This window comes from Phaenicophaeus curvirostris, chromosome 7 (genome assembly GCF_032191515.1).
Source record: "Phaenicophaeus curvirostris isolate KB17595 chromosome 7, BPBGC_Pcur_1.0, whole genome shotgun sequence".
NCBI classification, from domain to species: domain Eukaryota; kingdom Metazoa; phylum Chordata; class Aves; order Cuculiformes; family Cuculidae; genus Phaenicophaeus; species Phaenicophaeus curvirostris.
In genome coordinates this window covers 21471224-21490447 of record NC_091398.1, presented here as the reverse complement: position 1 = coordinate 21490447, position 19224 = coordinate 21471224, and the positions used below count along the sequence as shown (strand labels likewise).

Genomic DNA, 19224 nt, shown 5'->3' with positions numbered 1-19224 from the left:
TGTTGCCAGGAGCTTTTAACGTTTTGCTATTCAGATGAATGAATCAGTCCTATTTTCCACAGCTAATTGAACCTGAGCAAAGAGTACATGTTTGGATGTAAGAGCAGGTTATTAATAATCTGCCTGGTGCTTTGAGGTGCCATTATTGAATTGAACTCACTATTGAGGCAGTGACTTGGAGCAGGATAGCTGTACCCCATTTAAGCTACTATAGCTTTTAGAACAAAATGTATTTTCACACTGTAAGGATTTTGAGTCATAAGGCTGCCTCACTTCACTTGAAATAGTAGGGAAGGGAAACTTATCAGTTAAATGTATGATGGGGGGGGGGGTGTGTTATATTATATTGCCTTCTAGTGTTACCCCATTATACCCTCTCAGAGCTTTCTTCTGCCTGTTGGTGGTCTCAGCTACTGGCTGTTGCCAAATGACAGAAATTAGCATGTGGAAATACTGCTTTAAGCTAAAATCTAATACAGAATTTGCTTCTGGTTTTTAACTAATATTATCTCATATGTGACTTAAGGAGTATCACCAGGGATTTCCTGTTTGTCGTTGTCATTCCCAAGATTTGTAGACTCAAGAAATGGAGGGAGAGCAACCTCTCTGTCCTCTTGCCTAGTTACTCTAGGTTTTTGCTGTGCCCAAAATTTACTTTTTATGGTTTTGTACTAAAACTTGATACAAATCTAGCAGTTATGAGACACAAGCATTGTTTCTCTGCTCCTATTTCTACTCTTACTCCAGATTTTTAATAGAACACCACAAGTTGTATCCGAATAGATCCACTGGAAGGATGACAAATGGGAACAACAAGAGGTTTGTACCTGTGCACTTCCTCAGCTGGACAGGAAGTGTGAAACCATCAAGGAAATAGATGTAAAATTTTATGTAGGCTTAGACTTTTTTAAAGGTTTTCAAAATTACTTTTGCTGTCTTCCTTTGCTCTAGTGAAGCAAATGTTATCATGGCCAGTGACTCAGAACAAAGCAGGAAAGGATTCTTGCAAACTGTGGTTTTATATTAATTAAGTAATTAACTCACATTTTCCATCACTCTCAATCCGTTTAAGGAAGATGCAAGATGGGAGATATTTTCTCACTGGGCAAAAAGCCCTGGCAGTATGTAGTACTTGTGGCATTATTAAATACACCAAGAAGTAGTTCAGTAGTAAATACACCTGCAGGCCCAGAGGTGAATTTGCCCTGATGCATTATATATGCATTAATGTCAGAAAAATCCAGTGGTTGCAGGTGTGGGAGGGGAAGACACTACTTCAGCCTGTCCTTACTCCTTGTTGCTTAGGGTTGTGCCTCGTTGCAGCTGTGCCCAGTGACTGAAGTGCTTAGAAATGTGTCCCTACCTAGTGACCATCACACTGGTGCAGCTGGAAGTGCACTGCTTAAAGGCTTCCTCACCAGTTGCCTGTCATGTCACTGTGTGATTCAAATGCTCTTGCCTCTCTCAAGATAAACTTTGGCCCTGTGAACTACAGAAATCCCATATTTCCTATTACAAATACTGCAGTTGTAATGTTTCTAATTTTCAGTCTGTCAGAGATGATTTTGAGACCTTGCTGCAGTGTGCGTATACAAAGGTGCTGCAAAACGTAGCAATTGGAGGAGTGGAAGATGGAGGGGGCTTTTGTTTGGGGTTTTTTTCTGTACGTCTTTTTTCCAGTAGGCAATGTAGGTTCATAAATACCACAATCTTAAGCGTCTGGCTTTGTATGTGAAATTGAACCTCAGTGCTTACTTAATAAGTAGTTGGGTTTTTTGTTATTAAAAATCAACTTTCCCTTTGTGGGCTGCATGCAGTGATTGAAGATGTTATATGTCAGTGAAACAAATGCTTATGGCACACACTGAATGCTGCAATAGAAAGCAGATCCCTGGGTGTTTCCAAAAGTCAGCATCAGGAATACGATGAAGGATGTGGTAAACGCTTCCCATCAGCACAGGGCGTGGAAGTTAGCAGCTGCCCGAAGTCAGACAGATGCACTCTTCCAACAGAGCAGTTACAGATAGTAGCTATAATTACACGAAGTAGATATGTAATTATGAGTTTAATTATTAACCACTTTCCTGTAGGCCTTTGAGTAACCGTCGTATCAGAGCACAGAGCACTGGAAACCCTGGAGTTTTGTTGAAGCTGTAGGAAAATGAGGAGTACTCTGAATTTAGGCAGTTCTGCAGCAATCTGCCAGAGGTGAACTGCCCTATTTATATTTTTAGTAATTTGCTCTTGTGATTTTTACTGATCTATTAAAGGTATAATTGCACACAGGCCACCCTCTTACCAAGGTGTGGTTTGCCAAGTGTAAACATCAGCACTCTCTCTTTGCGAACTAACTGCAGACCTACAGTTGCATGTTATCTCTTTTAATGAAATAAATTCATAAATATCCTCTTAGATGCAGATTCTAGGCTAATAGATGTGCTCTGGCTCTGTGATCAAAAAAAAAAAAAAATGCAAGGTAGCTGTAAAGCTAATGGATTTACAGCTGCTTTGCTGCACCAAAGGGTTGTCAGGCATCTGGAGTGCTCAGCTGGATGTGTCCACTACTTTTTATGCATTCTTCTTACTGCGAAGATAAAGCGACTGCAAAATTTGTTGAGTAGTGTTACTGGGAAATGGGAAACCTGCTGCCTGCAAATGAATAGGAACTTTAGCCTGGCCTCTACAACATTTATATAGATCTTCAGCTGGTCTGAGCTGCCCTACTTACTCATGACAAAAACAGTCCTTGGAAATGTTACTATTACACATGAAGGCAAAAATTTTTAAAACCTTTTGTTTCCTACGAAGTAAGTAGCAGAGAAAGTGTCAGAGGAAGATGGTACGCAAGGGAGAGCAAACATTGTGATAGCTGAGCCTGGTAAGGGGACAGGAGAGCCGCCAGCCTCTCCAGCTGGAGTGTTTTACATCTGTAAAATGCATGTCCTGCTGCAATATTAGAATCCTTCCAGATTCTCTAGGATTATGTGTTCCTTTTGCCATCTTTGTTTTTCCACATCATTTAGAAGTTGAAATTACACAAGATATAAACACTGGGTCTCTGTACATCATATTTTTAAAGGGGAAAATGGATGTATATGGTGCATGGAGCTTACTCTACCTTTCTGGAGATGATTTTATATAAGTAAATCCAAACTTGAATTCTTTTTTTTCTAAAAATATTTTTGTTCACACACATACATTTGCATTTGAAATGTCAAGTGCATCTTCCAGTGATTGTTGTTAATGTTGGCTTTTTATGCATCCTTCCACATATTTTATAGTTTCCGATTAGTAGAAGTATCACTTTAATTATATTTAGAAGTCAGCAGTGCAGAATGCTGAGAGGAAAGGCTGAGTGATCTTTGTTGCAGAAGCATTTTTCCCCCTAACACCTTGTTTGTTGAAGACACAAAGCATTAAACTCTAGAGAAAACAAAAGCTCTGCAGAAACTTCTAAAAGCTTGCTAAGTCACAATATATGAGAAGGGAACCTCAGGAGGCTCATCGGGAACATGTCGCATTGTCTTGACTTCTATTGTTAACTGTGTCAAGAAATATGAATGATGGCTTGGGGGCTGTGAACAAGTTTCTGATGCAACTGCATTCCAAACCAGATCACCAGTTACTGGGAGGAAGAACACATAGAAGTAGATGCAAAATAGTAGCCATGGATTTTTCCTGTTTTGCTGAATTCTTTGTTCCCAGCGTAGTGTTTTGTCAGAACTTAGTGATTTTGTGGGTAGAGGGAAATATACTTAATTTTGAAGTGAGAAAACACTGCTGCTGGCAAAGAGTAGGTTTATTCCACTGTTCATCCTACTGTAAGCAATACCAGCCAGGGCTGTTGGCATCATTTGCTACTGAGGTTGTGCCCTCAATGCCAGTAGAGGCTGGAAACGAGCTGATGTATTTTTTAAATCAGTGAGACTTTAGTATGAGAAATTCTTAATTAGTAGCAAAACAAATACAATAATAGCAAGGGATTCTGCTAGCATGGATCAGATCCTGTCTAATAAAGGGTAATCTTTGAAGGATAACAAAAACCCCACATATTTCTAGGTAATCGCATAAAGTTTCCAAGACATCATAAATCTGAAGCCGTTGGAGGCCAGGCAAGCTTAGTGGAAGGTGACAGAAAGTTTGAAAAGCTGACTCAGAATGTCATGGTTGTTCCTTTATAAATCATCTTCTAAAAATCAGGGAAAGTGCAGCAGAGTTACATTTTCTTTCTGCTGCGAAGAAAAAATGATCAAAATATTGGTACTTATGAAAAAATAAAGGTTACTTTCTGTGACTTGTAGAACTGTGACCTGTTTGGCAACAATTAATACAAAGAAGTTTTTCTGTAGTTAAGAGGGAAGAAAGTGCATTCATTTGTACATTATATGCAGAAGCAAATGTTTTCGTGGATATGTACTTCCCTTAAGAGAGAAAGGCTGCAGTAGTCTACGCTTATACTGATCCCCATTGAGTTAAGTTAGAAAATGGGGAAGAAACCCATGATCACTATGAAATTTGCATCTAAGAGTTTAATTTATTGAAAAATCTCTCTGTTTCACCATAAATGGGTGGAGTTATTTTTATACCAGAGCATGGAGGCCCTGTCATGGGAAACTACAGAAATATACTTTTTGTGCCGCCTGGTAATCTGACTTTCTCTCTAACGTCAGGAGCCATTCAGCATACCATGCCAAGAGGATGCAGGTGTTGCAGAAAGAAAAAGAAAGCAAGTAATTCAAGTAATTCTCCTCTGAGTGGGTGCTTATTCAAGCAGATGATGTGCAAGAGGAATGTTTATTAATACCTTGAAAAAGAAAACATTGCTATAATCCGTGGCCATAATTGGTAAAAAAGTGAACATTGAGATACTGTTCAATTTAAGCATGTAGAAGATCAAATGCAAAAAAACTCACCACAACCCAGCATCCAAAACCAACTGTTAATTAGGAATAATTGGCCACCTGCTGATGTTATGAAAGGTCCTGTTTGCTAAAAACCTGTAATTTTCAGTCTACAGATAGTAAAAAAGAGGTGTAAAGCGTTAAATATTTCTGTATTTTACAGTCAACAGAAAGATTGCAATCTCATCCCCTGCTGTTACAATTGCAGTCTTAGGTAGATAAGCTGTAATGCTCAGAACAGGTATGGTGAGGTGTCGGTCCACATGAGCAGATCGTCTTCTGCCTGTGGTGGGAGTCTGCAGCTGCTGTTGAGGAAAAGAATGTGTATTTTGTACTTCATACATCTATATCCAACAGTGAATGTTAGGTCTAGGGGCAAAAGCAAATTGCACCATTGCATTTGAGGGGCTAAGTAGATGCTAATCAAGACAAAATCTTCTGGCCTCGGTTGTACCACTTGTTTCCATGAAAAGCAAGGATCTGCTGTAGTTTGATGAAAGGAGAGATACGAATACCTTGAAACGTTTTTGTTGTGTCAGCCCAAAATAAATGAGCTGGGTAGAACTTTGCCAAAACTATGTATTATCCTGACTTCAATTAATCGTGCTAATTTCTATTTCACTTAATATTGCTTGTAGCTGTCAGAAACAAATTATATAAAGCTGTATCCAAATGCATTAACAAGTCAGATAAAATCTTGGCTTTTTCAAATCGTGGAGTAGTGAGGACACGCATCGCGAATTTCTCTATTTTGCTGGGGTTTTTTTAGAGGGTCAAAAGCTTTTTAATTGCAAAAGCAATGTAAAATTTTAAAATTGAAAAGGATGTCTCATTTTGTTTTGAATTGTGTTTTTGAGCATCAGTAGGTTTCTGTGAGATGCAGGGAATCTGTCATAATGTTCCTGGATTTTGACGTACTGTATTCTGCAGCATGTAAGAAAGAAAAAAACAGCAGGCAGGTTGTGTTTCTTTATCAGCTAGAAGAGTCAGAAGATTTTTCTTACTTATTTGGGAATTTAGGAAGAGCCCCATTGGGAGTTAAAACATGACCATGTGCTCAGGAGTAAATCAGATGCATAACAGCTCTATCTAATACTCCCAGCTGCCAAGGCAGAAGCTACTCTGTGGAGGGCTAGGTTTTGCTCAGTGGTGCACTTCTGGAAGCCTTTATTCAATATGTTACTTGTTTCAAGTTTGTGGACTACAAAAAAGTAGAAAATGAGTGCTGGCAACACTGTATTCATTTGCAAATCTCTTCTTTGTCTATCAGCTCACACTTCCAAAGGTGAAGCAGCTCCTGTGGTTTTGGGCACAACTTGCACATTAGGGTTTCTAGTTTTGCTGGGTGCAAGGAAAAATTATTCATTGCTGATACTGTGATGTGCAGTGAGACAAGCTGCAGAAGTAACTTAAGCTGCCCAAAAGCAGTTATTTTGCCAATGTATGTGACCAATGTGTGTATATATATATTTATATCTACAGACACAAGCTGATTCCATAAAATGTGCATGAAATTCACTTACATCCGTGACATGCCTGATACACACACATCTGCCTGATGGCTGGCTTGCTGACAGTATGGGAAAGTACGCAGTGGTGACGTGTAACTCTTTGAGAAGGTAGCCTATGGTCTTAGTGTGTTTCCTATACTCAGTGGGTTCTGCTGGGTAGATATGGGTGAGAGTGGAATGTTCTTGGTTATTTTTATTACTGTGTGATGAACCAAAATTTACCTTGTTATTTTAAAATAATACTTCATCATGTTGCCTCTCTGATAAAATACACGCAAACCCACCATTTGGCCAAATCAGCAGTCTAGGGAACAGATCACAAATGGAAGGGTTTTCATTGTACTACCTTTTTTCCCCCTCCGTTGACTATCAAAATTGACCTTTCACATACTAGGTACTAGTAGCACTTTGAACAAGACAGGCATATTTCCATTGCTTTGGAGTGTCTTAAAGCCAAGGCTCAGTTAGAAGCTTTCTCTAAAGATAAGTGAATGAAGCAACAGATGCAAAACAACCCGAGGCTTCTGGCTAAGTGTCCATTCATCTCAGATCATTTCTTCCTTTTTTTCTTTTTTTCCCTATCGTCATCATTCCCTTGTCTCAAGAGCAGTTTGGTTTCTGAAGGCGTTCTTTAAAACCACTCCCTTTAATCACAGAGTTGGAGGCAGGTGTGATGGAGCTTTTGACAGATACTCCTGTATGGAAACAAAAATAATAGAGCTTTGTTCCTGAATACCTTAAATGACAGCAGATACAACAGCTGTTTCATTTTCTTCTGTCAGTGATACTGACCAAAGTGCAGTAAAGCTTCAGTTTCTGTCTTAACTCCTTTATGTTCTGTAAGGGAGAGTATCAGTATTGCAGGGTGCTTTGTGCCTGACGTAATTGGTACTGAACTCTTTCAGTATTCCATTTTCAGCTTAAGGATGCCTTTTTGTTATCAGGATGTTTGAATTTCCTCTCTTCTTCAGTCTACTCAGGTTCCTCCATTCCTTGGAGGTTATATACCAAGAACAAGAAGTAAAATGGAAAAATAGATATTCAACAGACAGTGCAAGCGTAGCAGCGCACTTTTTGTGTTTAGCAAAAAATGATCTGTTGCAAAGCCAAGTCACTGACCCTTTCTCCTTGTGTATCATGGGACTTTTTAGCAAGAGCTGGTCTCCATTCCACGGTGAGCTTGACTGGTATGAGAACGTACACAGATATATCCTGTGAGCACACGCAGGGCTCAGCTGATCCCTGAGGATGCTGATATTGGGTCCTTTCTGATTATTCCACCTTTCACCAGTGTGTCTAGATGTCACACTGCAGACTGTGTGGGCTTTTTTAAGATTCTCTCCCTCGTGTTGTAGCCTGCAGAGAGTATCCCACAGTTGTGAGGTTCAGAGAGGACTAAACAAGGTGATTGTTGCTCCAATTATAACCATGGTCTTCATGAAGGAGTTAGGTTCAGTCCAAGACTTCATTGTGGAGGTCAGAGGGGAAGGCTGTGCTTAAACTATGCTTTTTCTTGACCTCTTCCCTAAAACCCTCCAAGGCAAGTTGAGGGGAGACTGGGGAAGAAAGAGAGATAAGAAGGTGGTGTAGGTACCCTGCTGGCTTATCTGCTGTTGCCCACATAGGATCTATTAGGTTTCCAAGCAGCTCGTCAGAAGCATTTTGCTTGAGCATGCAGAAGGCGTTTTGTTTCTGAGCCTTATGTGGCTAAGAAGAGGCAGATGTTCTGCAGTGTATTGGTCTTAAAGGCTTATTGCATGTATTATATTGTTTGTCAGTTTGTAGTGTCCTTTCAGGCTTTGTGGTTATGGTTTCCTCCAGCAAAGCCTATTTTATTTAGTATTCAGCATTTTAATTGCACATAAACCTCTGTATCTGCAGCTTCTACAGCAGGTGTCTCTCTGAAAAAGCCTTAAGATGTCATAATACTTGAAAGAGAAAAATGTGCATTTTTTGCTAGCATCTGTAATTTAGGTAGCAAAATAATTGGGTAGGTAGCATCTCTTATCTCATGTTGAATCTGATGGAAAAGACAGTTACACCTTTTCAAACCTGGCTAAAACTATGTATTATCCTGCAGTTTTTGGATGGATCTAATTTAGATAGCCATCAGACAGAAATATTTTAGATTCTGTATACTAGTAGATCCTATACCATAGTAACAGTTGCAGGGGGGCTATGGCTGTTTCCAAAGACCTTTTTTGTTGCATGAAATGAGAACTCAGTGCGGTAACTCCTGTGGGGGTGTTTGAACAAAAAATTGCTTCAGTGAAATAATTATTCCTAATAGAGAGAAGGAGAAAATTGGATGGACTTTAATAATTCTTACAGCATCCTTGTTGAGAGGCATGTAAGAAGATTTAGGTGGTCTGTTACTTTAAATACTGCTATATTGCTCTGGTTACTGTAAGAATTATTCCTTTCCATTTCACGAGCACTGGGGTGTAGTTGTGAAAGTTTTATTTTATCTTACTTCCTGTGTGAAGGACAAATTAAAAAATAACTAGGGAGAGCCTTTAGCAATTATATTACATCACTGTTAACCAAGGCTATAGGAACTTTCTGTAAGACTAATCACAATTAGAACTTAAGTATCAATTGGGAATTGGGCTATAATTCTGGATAACATTTATCTTGTCTTTTGATATGGTACAAATCCTTCCTGCTTACAAAGAATATACCAGCTTGATTCTCCCCCTGGGGCTTTAACATTCTGCTTAGTGTTCATTTTATTTGGCTTGACGCTCACTCATTGTGTTTTGCATGAGTTTGTTATTATGCTTTGCCTAAGCTGACCTGCTCCAGCTGATGGTGAAAACAAGAAAATGCTGCCTCTCACGCAATGAGGATTTATTTGAATAAAAATGTAATCAAGTGGAAGCACTTAATGCTGTAAGGGTATTCGTGCCTTAATCCAGGAGACCTATTAATGATGTTCTGTCCCCATTGTGCTTGGATGTAGAACAGTCAAGATTATGTAAAGGAGTTGTATGAAGATCTTGAATCCACAGTTTTCTTTCGTGTTTCTAGCAAGACACCCTGTGGGTGGGTACTTGTACTGTAGCCATGTGCTTCTCAAAGTCCAGATGCTGCCAGGACCTGAGATGCAGCTGTGCTTTGTTGGACGTGCGTATCTGGAAGGAGTTATTCCTGCTCATGCACAGAAAGGGAAGTGTGGCTGCTTGGTAGCTGTTGATTTGGTCATGTTCCTGTTACCCAGTGTGGAAATACTTAATGATTGAGTGTGTTGGGTAGAAGAGCTTGCCCATAGGGTGTTTTCCATCTCAAGTCCACTCAGTTGCTCAGAAAAGGAGGTAAAACTAAAGAACTCTGAGAGAAAAAACCTGCTTACAAGAAAATATTTGAAAGGTTCTCTCATGGCATTGAAAGAGAAATAATCACATATGTCTTGTGCAAGCAGCAAAGAAATAGAAAGCGCAACAGAGGCGCATGTCCCCAAGTCTTTTAGTTTGCCCAGCTTTTTGCAATGTAAGAGTCTGTACATGCATGCTACAATAAATTTATCTCTGGTACCTTTCATGTTGGTCTATGGTATCAGAGTATTTTCCTTATGACAGTGAGATCTATCATCTCTGGGTGGTCACATCTTCAGCCAGGAAAGCAAAAGGTATGATTTGCTGTCTTGAGCTGGTGTGGCTAAGATGAAGGATGGATCCTCTATGGAAGGATGCTTATACCTAACAGCACATGCAGGGGGTGTTTTGAAATATGTGAGCAGCTGAAAGCCAAGATTTCTTGTACTATTGAGAAGGTAACGTGAGATCTAACCACCTGAGCACCAGCTGATTATGTTCAGCCTGCACTCCTGCAAAAGCTATAAATATAAGGTCATGGTGCACCAACCAAAAATCTCTGTGAACAGGCAAGTTGCTCTAATTTATGCTGTGAAATTTGGAGGGAATCCCCTTGTTGTATTCAGTTTCCATAGCCTCTATAAAAAATGGCAAATTTTAAGCTGTCCCTGTAGTTTTGTCCTTCATTTGTTTTAACCATATACACTTACCTTACCCAAAGTGGTGTGTACAGACCTTTTTTTTTTTCTTTCTCTCTCAGACACCCTGGCTCTGGAATACCAGACAATGCTGGAACGGGTATCCATATCAGGTAAAAGTTACAGTGCTGCCTAAGAACAAGTATGAGAGGTCTGCAGAGCTGTTTGTGTTATAGTGGAGCTTTGTGTCAGTATGTTAGTGTGAATAGACTATTTGTCATTGTGCAGCATTGCTAGATGCTGCCCATCTTCCTTGAGTTCAAGATGGGAATGATGAATACAGTTGTCACACCTGTTTTGAAACACAGGATCTAGAAACAGATCTGGGAAATCTAACCTTGCAATCAGACATCTGCAGCAGCAGTAGAATGATCGAGTCTCACAAAGTTCTGAGGATGCTGAAGGTTTTAGCAAAGCCCCATATTCAGCAGGATGGAAAAAGCCTGTATAGTTTTCATAGCTCATACTGTGCACAGGGTGAGACTTAATGCTCAGCAGCTGGTATGATCAAAGAGGAGTCTAAAGAGAGAAGGTAAGTTTCTCCTTTAAGTACTTGAATAGCGACTATCCATTCCTGCCCTCGTGGAAGCTTACAATAAAAGGAGGTAAAATTATTAGAGAATTGAGAATGTTTTCAAGTCTTTATTTTCAGCAATGTCTGTATTTTCATGGATTCAAAAAGCATCAGCCTTTCTCTCTGTTCTAGGTCAAAGTATATAACTTAGCTTCAAAGAAAGAGCTTAAGCCATTTACCTCCTTTACTAAGGAGAAGAATGCCACTGTTAAAGAAAACCTGCCCTTTCAAGTTAAGTCCTGCTGCGCTCATTCCCTCTTTCAGTCCTCAAAAAATATTTTGCTCGAATTTGGAATTTGGTTTCCTTAAAACATTCTTCAAAAGAACAACAGTATATTTATTCTGTTCTGTACTGCTAAGGCTTTAACTAGTTCCAGGAATAGTTAATTCCTAGGTCAAAGTTCTGGCCATCTTTCACAGCAGCACACTTGCTTCAGTGGCAGGCAGGTGCTGCACTAACACCAGGACTAACTTCAGCCTTACAACTCCATAAACTGTTCTGCCAGGGGCAAAGGAGGAGGATAAGTGGAAGAAGAAGAGTAGAAATTCTATCTACCATTATCTGAGTGGTGGTTTTTAAAGCTTTGAGGAGCCTTTCTTGTGCTTTCCATTAGTTTGGTGGTTTTTAAAGCTTTGAGGAGCCTTTCTTGTGCTTTCCATTAGTTTGTGCTACTGGACATAGTTGTTGAAGTATGGGATGTATTTAAACAGAGCAGTCAACCTGCTCAAAAGAAGTCAATGTATTTTTCAGAAAAGATTTTCCTGAACTCTGCCTTGGCCATGCCACTGTCTCATTTTACCTCCTCATCTCATAGAAATAACTTTCAACATGGACGTTGTGAGGATTAGTGTATTACTTAAACGATCTCTTGTATTATTATTAACAGTAAGACATACTCCCATTTATTATTATTGATAATAAGAGTAAGATAGCCCTCTTGAGGAACAGAGCATCATGTATATGGGTTAGAAATGGATTTTGGAAACCCTTTTGGGAAAGCGAAGAGCCACCTCTTTCCTTAATACCCTTTTTGTAACAGGAGGCATCAACAGGAGATTAAAGTTGTGAAGTATAATTTTTCCTTTTGTTATAAATCAGAGTTAACAAATGTTTCAAATGCGAACTAGTAAGATACTCTTTAAAAATTTTAGTAACTCTTGAAGATAAATTTTGGTAGCTTTTTTAATTAGTCTAAATTCTAATTCTAAACCTGAGCTTCTTTTGTTTGTTTTTCATTCAGCATCTAGGAATCTTTATAAGGACCATTGAGATGTACTAACTGCTATCCATTTATAGTTGACATTGAATTCCAAAAGTTCCAGTCATGAGTTTGCAATTTAAGGAGTCAAACATTCTAGGGCTTGTTGCCCCACTCCCCCTCCCCCCGCCCCTTTTTTTTATTCCCTAAAAGAATGGGAAATAAAAAAAAAAGTCATTACTGGACTGGAAAGGGTAAAGAAGAGTGTAGTCAGAAATACACATGGATTCCCTGTGACATTGAACAGCCCTGGACAGGCTGAAGAGGAGAGCTATGTTTAGGTTTGGGTTCTATTGTTTTTGAAGTTTGTATATCTATTAGATATAGATCAGTGGAGATCGTTCAGCAAGAGTAACAAGAAATCTTAATCTGAGAAAGGCTGAAGGAATTCGATCATTTAACCTTAGAAGAAATAATGATTTGCATTACACCCAAGCACTGGAGGATGAACATTAGGGAAGCAGCAGCAGAAATTGAATTGGGAAGTGTTGAATCTTCATCCCTCAAAGGAGGAACAATCGCTTGTCAGAACTGATATGGCTGCAATCACTAGTGCCTTTCATTCCTGTTTTCTACCATTTTTGTGTTATTACATGCACGAGACCATGAATCTTACTGGTTAAAGAACATATATATACCAGAATTATCAGAAGAACGATGTAATTCAAAAAGTTAATTACAATTTTTGGAGGGTGGCAACTAAACTTACTGTATCTAATGTTATGCTGCTAGTGGAAACAAGTGTCCAACAGAAATCAAATCATATAAAAGTCATTATCTCCAAGACAATGATTTTGATAAAAATGTCTACTGGGTGCAAAGTAATTAAGTACTGAGGTTTTGGTTTGTTTGGTTTTTCTTCTTACTGGATAACATTTCTGATCTCATTTGCTACAAATCCATTGTAAGTTACTCAGCACTGCACTGCAGCAATCCATCCAGACTTAATGGAGTCATTGGATCATTTGGGTGACAACCATAAGCACAGAGTAGTCCTATTGAAGTCTATGGAGAGCTAAATGCTAGCATTTAAACTAAGTTAAATATACACTATTGATCCTTTCATGGAGGGAAACCATGATATCTTTAGAATTCCTGCGATGTTATCGTTATATACGGGTTTAGAAATACTAATGCTATTGTTAAGAAAGCCGCTGAGCTTACAGTCTTAATTGTAAAAATTTTCCCCGGTGAGTTCTCTTGCAATAATGAGTATAATAGTCACAGTTCATTGCTAACTCATGTTCCTTTCCTTTTTTTTTAAATTAAACCTAATTAAAAGCTTACTGTTGTTCTCACTAAATCAAAAATGGATTATTATTGGCCCAAGATATGGCTTGAAAAGATTGATTTTGAGGGTGCACATTTTTCATAAAGCATAATCATATGCCTATATTTAAGTAACCCACACAGAGCATTCAGTGGGCATCTAAGGGCTGTTTTCCAGCTGCAAAGAACTGGTCTGCAGAAGAGAATGGAAAAAAAAGAGGCAACTGAAATGCCTCTTGCCAATGGAAATAGCTCATAGTTGCAGTGCAAACTACTCTGGGGATGGTTCATCTCATCTGTCAGGAGATGCCCTTAGGAGCGTCTCCGTTTCCAGTGCCTGTCTCTGTTGCTGCAATAGAAGATGTGAAAAGCAGGGGGGCACGATCGTATGGAAATTAGAGTAGCTCCTAGGGGTGGCTGTCTTGGGCTGGGGGCTAAGCAGCCTATGTAAGCTACCAGTTACCTTCTTTGCAGTTACCCCAGGTTGGTTTTGGTTGTGCCTAAGTTACTGTGTCTTATTATTGTCATTTCTTTTACTTTTAAATATCTGTACAGCCATGTTGTTTATCAAACAAGACGCCTGGGTAATTTTTTTTCAGTTTTATTTTCTTCTTTCCAAATGTTAATATGTTCCTAGGAAACGGTTACATTCTTTAAAAGTAGGCTTTTATGTTAGAAAGAACACTGTTTAAAGTTCACATTTTCATCATGAGCAGATGAGGTTATATACTAACATTGTTTGAATCTGCTCTAGCATTGTTTCTTTTGCTGTGCTTTAAATCCAGATTACTGATGTACAGCAAGACATTTCAAGTAATCTTTCAAAACAGAGTTAGGAGTATTCAGAACTTAGTATGTTCTAGGTCCTGAATGGACAGCATCATAATTTTTTGGTATTACACTATTATAGTACTGTCAAGATGAGAAGATAAGAGGAGAGTAGGTTGGGGAGCTTTATTTTTCCAGAGCCGTCAAAGTTTGAAAGAGGCAACCACCGTAATTTTTCTTACATAGGATGCTTATGTATAATTCAGTAATCCCTATGTTATTAAACATGTCTTCTGTAGACCTCAGCTGCCTCTAGTCAGTTAGACTCTATTAACCTTTTCTCATCTCCATCTTTCAGCCACTGATGCCTGACCTTCATTATTACTACATAGTTGAATTGTCATTCTACTGGTCCTTAATGTTTTCTCAATTCATTGACATCAAAAGAAAGGTAAGAACAATGAAACTAAAAACATTGAAAGCTTTAAACTTATCTTTCTTGACCTGAGGAATACCTGTATTACCTGTGCAGTGAACTGGAAATACAATTCTTTCTAGTCACCGCCTCTTGCAGATATTCACCACTGAGAAACTGGTGTGGAAGTGCTTGTCTTCTCTGTTTCATGTTACTGTGATGTGGGTTTTTTCTGCACATGGGAAGAAGAGCCTGGAGTAATCAAATATTCAAGGGGAAGTAGCAGCAGCTGAAAGAAAACCTTCTGCTCTTATACAGTGAGTTGAATAGAATTGAACACACAGTAGCTAGTAGATATACTGTTTCTTCTAAGAGTTAAGTGATGAAATATAAATGACAGAGAAAGACTACCTCATAAATTCACAGTATCACTTTGGTAAGATCTATGAGAGCTTTCAATTTATTCTGCGAAGGGATGGTAAAAACAGGCATACATTGAATATTAAAATATGATGTTACAGTTAATCTTACCTTTATGGTTATGAAATTTCAAGTAGCTGAGCATTGCTATTAAGGAGCTATTAATCAAGAAAATAAAACTCTGGCCTGATAAAAACCTTTTTCCAGTATCAGTTGCATCCTGTTCCATATTCCGTCATCAGAGTTCTCTCCTTCAAGGAGGATTCTCATCCACAGCAGAACAGGCAGCATGACAGTCAGTCTGTAATAACAGTTCATTGAGCTATTCATTGAGCAAGGTTTTTTTAATGTTGCAAAACTATTCGTTTTAAACATTTGGAAGTTTTTTTATAATATTCTTATGTGCCTGCTTCTAATTTCATTTAATTAAATGATTGTAGGCAGTACTAATGGAAAAATCCCTGTTTACTCTAATTTTTGCAGGAGCATAAATCTGAAATAATTAAACGGAGGATCCAGTGTATCCTGAATAAATTTATCTGCTATTTGGAACTACACTGTGCTCTTGGGAGACCAGTGTCAGAGCATGTAGACAAATACCCCTCTGTTTGAATTTCCATTTTTTTCCAGAAGTGGAAATCTCAGGAAATCATCCACAAATTTTAAATCTGTATTGGAGGGTAAATTGTAAACAAAACAACCAATTATGATGAATACATGTAAATCCCTTGCTTGTGCAGTCTGTAGATGCTAAATATTCTGTTAATCATGAGCTTAAAATAAGTACAACTTCACTGTTTCAAAAAACAGAGATGCAGAAGTGCACAGTGAAGCTGTGTGATAGCGGAGATGAATTTAAATCAAAATAACATTTACTAATATACTTAAGCTGCAGGTGCCAGCGATACTGAATAGCCATTTGTCAATACATCAGCCAAACCCAAACCTCTGCAGTGATGTTACAGAATTGTTCAGGTTATTGTTGCAGAAAAGTACATTCATGTTCAGCCCTCTGCCCTGTGCCATTGGTCGTATTTTTAGTGTGTGCATACCTCTTGAGGGAGAGAAAAATGTAACAGCATTGCAATTGAAACAGTACTACAGATTTGCAGTACAATGTGTCTTTAAAGAATATTTGTTTGATTCCTGACTAGTTGTTTTGCTCATGTGAAAAGTAGTTGGAGGCTACTTGAACAGCATCTAGGTTCAGCACTGAAGTACGCTTCTGAAAAGGGCCATTGGGAGGGTCAGTAATACCTCTCTCGTTTAATACTTCTCATGAGCAAATGCTATAATTTTTTTCTTTCATGACTTGGAGAGTTTGTTCCTATTGGTGAGCTGAGCACAGAGCTTGATCCATGGTGCAAGTAAACAATCTTTTGCAAGTCTGTTTCTCAGTTATATAGAAACTATTTGTATTTGTTATCAGGAAGACTTTGCAGCAGCCTGCTGTGGAATTAGTATGAGAAATGGAGGTGGGGAAGTGGATCACTAACAGCTAAACAACATCCCTGCTGTGGATTTGCAGTGCTTGAACCAAGAGCACCAGATCAAAGCAAGTTCCCATGCATCTGCTGTGTCTGAGAGCATCTGATGTCTGGCAGAGAGCAGGAGCACATCATCTGCAGTGCAATGATACCAAGTGGAAAGCTTTTCATTATAAGTAGCCTGCAGGAGAAATGGAGTTGCCATGTTTATAGACAACCTATTAGGTCACTGACCAGTTTGGACTGTGGAGATAATTCTTCTTGTAGTGTAAGCAAAATAGATAACTAGGAAGATCAGACAGGAGAAATGCAGCCATGCACTGATGTCACCCAATAAAACTGCTCTGTGGCCAGGGGTAAGTGCAGGAAACCCGTGAGTTGAAAAATGTTAGCACTGAGAGCTTACAGTAGTTAACAAAAGCTTGACAGATACACCAGTTCTTGCAGCACCATAATACTTGTTTTTTAAAGAGCAGATTTAGTTTAAAAGTGTGAAAACCTCTTGATGTAATATGCAACATGTGAAATAAAGCTCTGTTTAACTGGAGGAAGCAGGAAATTTGCCAGCCAATATCAGATGTTATTGTAATACTTCATGACAGCTTATGCAGAGCAGATTAACAGTTCCCAGCCTGAGAAACCTGTTGACGTTTTCATGTTACAGCAAGAGGAATACTTTTATCTAAATCTTTATTATCATTTTAGATACTTTAAATTCAGCAGTGGCTATGTTGTCATCTGGGATGATCAAAACTGTCCTGGCAGCCTCATGCAGAAATTCAGCCAACTGCTTTTATGTAGCTGGGTTTCTCTCAAGGTGAGGTGCAGTAGGTCTGCTCTGAAAGCACCTGCACTCACACCTGGCCTGACTCCAGCACTGGTCTTGCTGTGGCTCAAGAGGAATGTACTTGCTGTTTTCAATCTCTGTTTTATTCTTCTTTAGTAGCAAATTCATCATTTTAAAACTACTTCCAATTGTTTTGATGACTTTCAGATACCTGTTTATCTTTATTTAAGTGTTATAAATGCTACCAAATTATCTTTGCCTGGCTGAAGAGGTGTGAGCAAACTCTTTAGGCTGTTGCACACACCCACTGTTGGCCTTAAGGCAGCAAGCTGAGTAGATTAACTTTTATGGTTTTATAATGGCATGTTATTTGCTTCACACGTATCTACTATGTTGCTGTAATGATGTTCTACCATTAAGGATTTTCATTTTCAAAGACTGCCACCAAGTATGTTTTGGGGTTTTGTAATCTCTATGCAGCTTCCCATACTCCTCTTTTCTAATACGCAGAGGAAAAAAAAAATAGATCAAGGAACTTTGTTACTGCCACAACCCCCTGATGAATTCAAAAGCAGTGAAGCTTGTTTATATGCTTTCTGGGCACCTGAAGTATTGTTTGATAAAAAAATATTTGACCAGTGTATTTAAGGGAATGTGTACAATTTCTACTCAGTTAGTGTTCTAACAGATTTGTAGAAGATCTATGAGACCTTTCTGTATGTTCACACCTTTCGGCTCCAAGCATTTTGCAATTCCTAGAGCTTCGGTGTTTCACTTTTTTAAAAAAATGACAGTTCACTCATTCCCAAAATAAAATAATCTGTAGCTGCTAATTTTCTTACATATTCCATTTTGATTCTAGAAATTTTATGCTACCTTCCACTGAATAGGAGTCCTAGATCCCTTTCTGCAAGCTCAATAAAGAAGAGTCATAGAGATGACTTCTTCTGTTTCAGAGGAAAGGAATTTAGATTTGCAGACCTGCATTTTGCAGACCTTCACTAGAACTGCTGAAACCTCTAGCTGGTAGTAGTCCCCTTCCTTGTTGAAGCCCATTTCCAGAAGCTGGAGTGACTACTGATGATGATGCTTTGCCCTTCAGTGGCACTAATGCTCCATAGCCGCTTGGCAGTTTAGTCAGCGAGTGTGTCATGTTAAACAAACGTGCCAGCAGAAGTCTTGATTCTGGGGGGGGGGCTTGTCAACAAGCTGAGACTCATGGGGTTTTTCCATTGTCTGCCCTGTGTTCGTGCCAGTGATGGTGTCAGTAGGTTCTTTCTCCTATTTGTCATATATTTTCATGACACAAGCACGTGGTATCTTTCAGCAGCTACAACTGGAGGCTGCAAATCTGCTGTAAATAAATGCATCTTGCACAGACATACATACAGTTTGAAATATATTTTAAAAAAGGAAAAGCCCTTGCCTGAACAGTTGCTTTTCTGGTGGGTATTGGTGGAAGTGCTCGAATAAGCTGGAAACACAAGTAACACTTGACATTATGGGGACTGTATGATTAGTTTCTATGTATTCATTACACTTATGTATAATTAAAACTAACAGTTAGAATCTTCAAAGCATCGTATTAATTACTGACATTTAAAAAATGTCACAAACAGGAAAGAAAGCACCAGAATAACAAAAGTAGGCCTGTTTATATCACTACTACTTTCTTGTAACATTTTTCAGTAGGTCAGTCCAACATCTCCATTTCAGAGCTAGCAGAGTCAGATAACTGTCTCTTTTAACACACATTATCAGAGAAGGGGTTCGCTGGGCAGCATTTCTGTAAGTAGACTCATGCAGAAGTGCAGAAGACTG

General features: G+C 38.8%; 1 protein-coding gene across 2 annotated transcripts in view; it reads left to right on the top strand.

The window, feature by feature from the left end:
* Window positions 1-19224, top strand: part of CERS6 (ceramide synthase 6) — a 117736-nt gene that overhangs the window by 71345 nt on the left and 27167 nt on the right. For both annotated transcript variants that reach the window (XM_069861164.1, XM_069861163.1), the window contains exons 5-6: window positions 10487-10537; window positions 14653-14745. In XM_069861164.1, the coding sequence (XP_069717265.1) occupies window positions 10487-10537; window positions 14653-14745 (144 nt within the window). The remainder of the gene's footprint in view (window positions 1-10486; window positions 10538-14652; window positions 14746-19224) is intronic.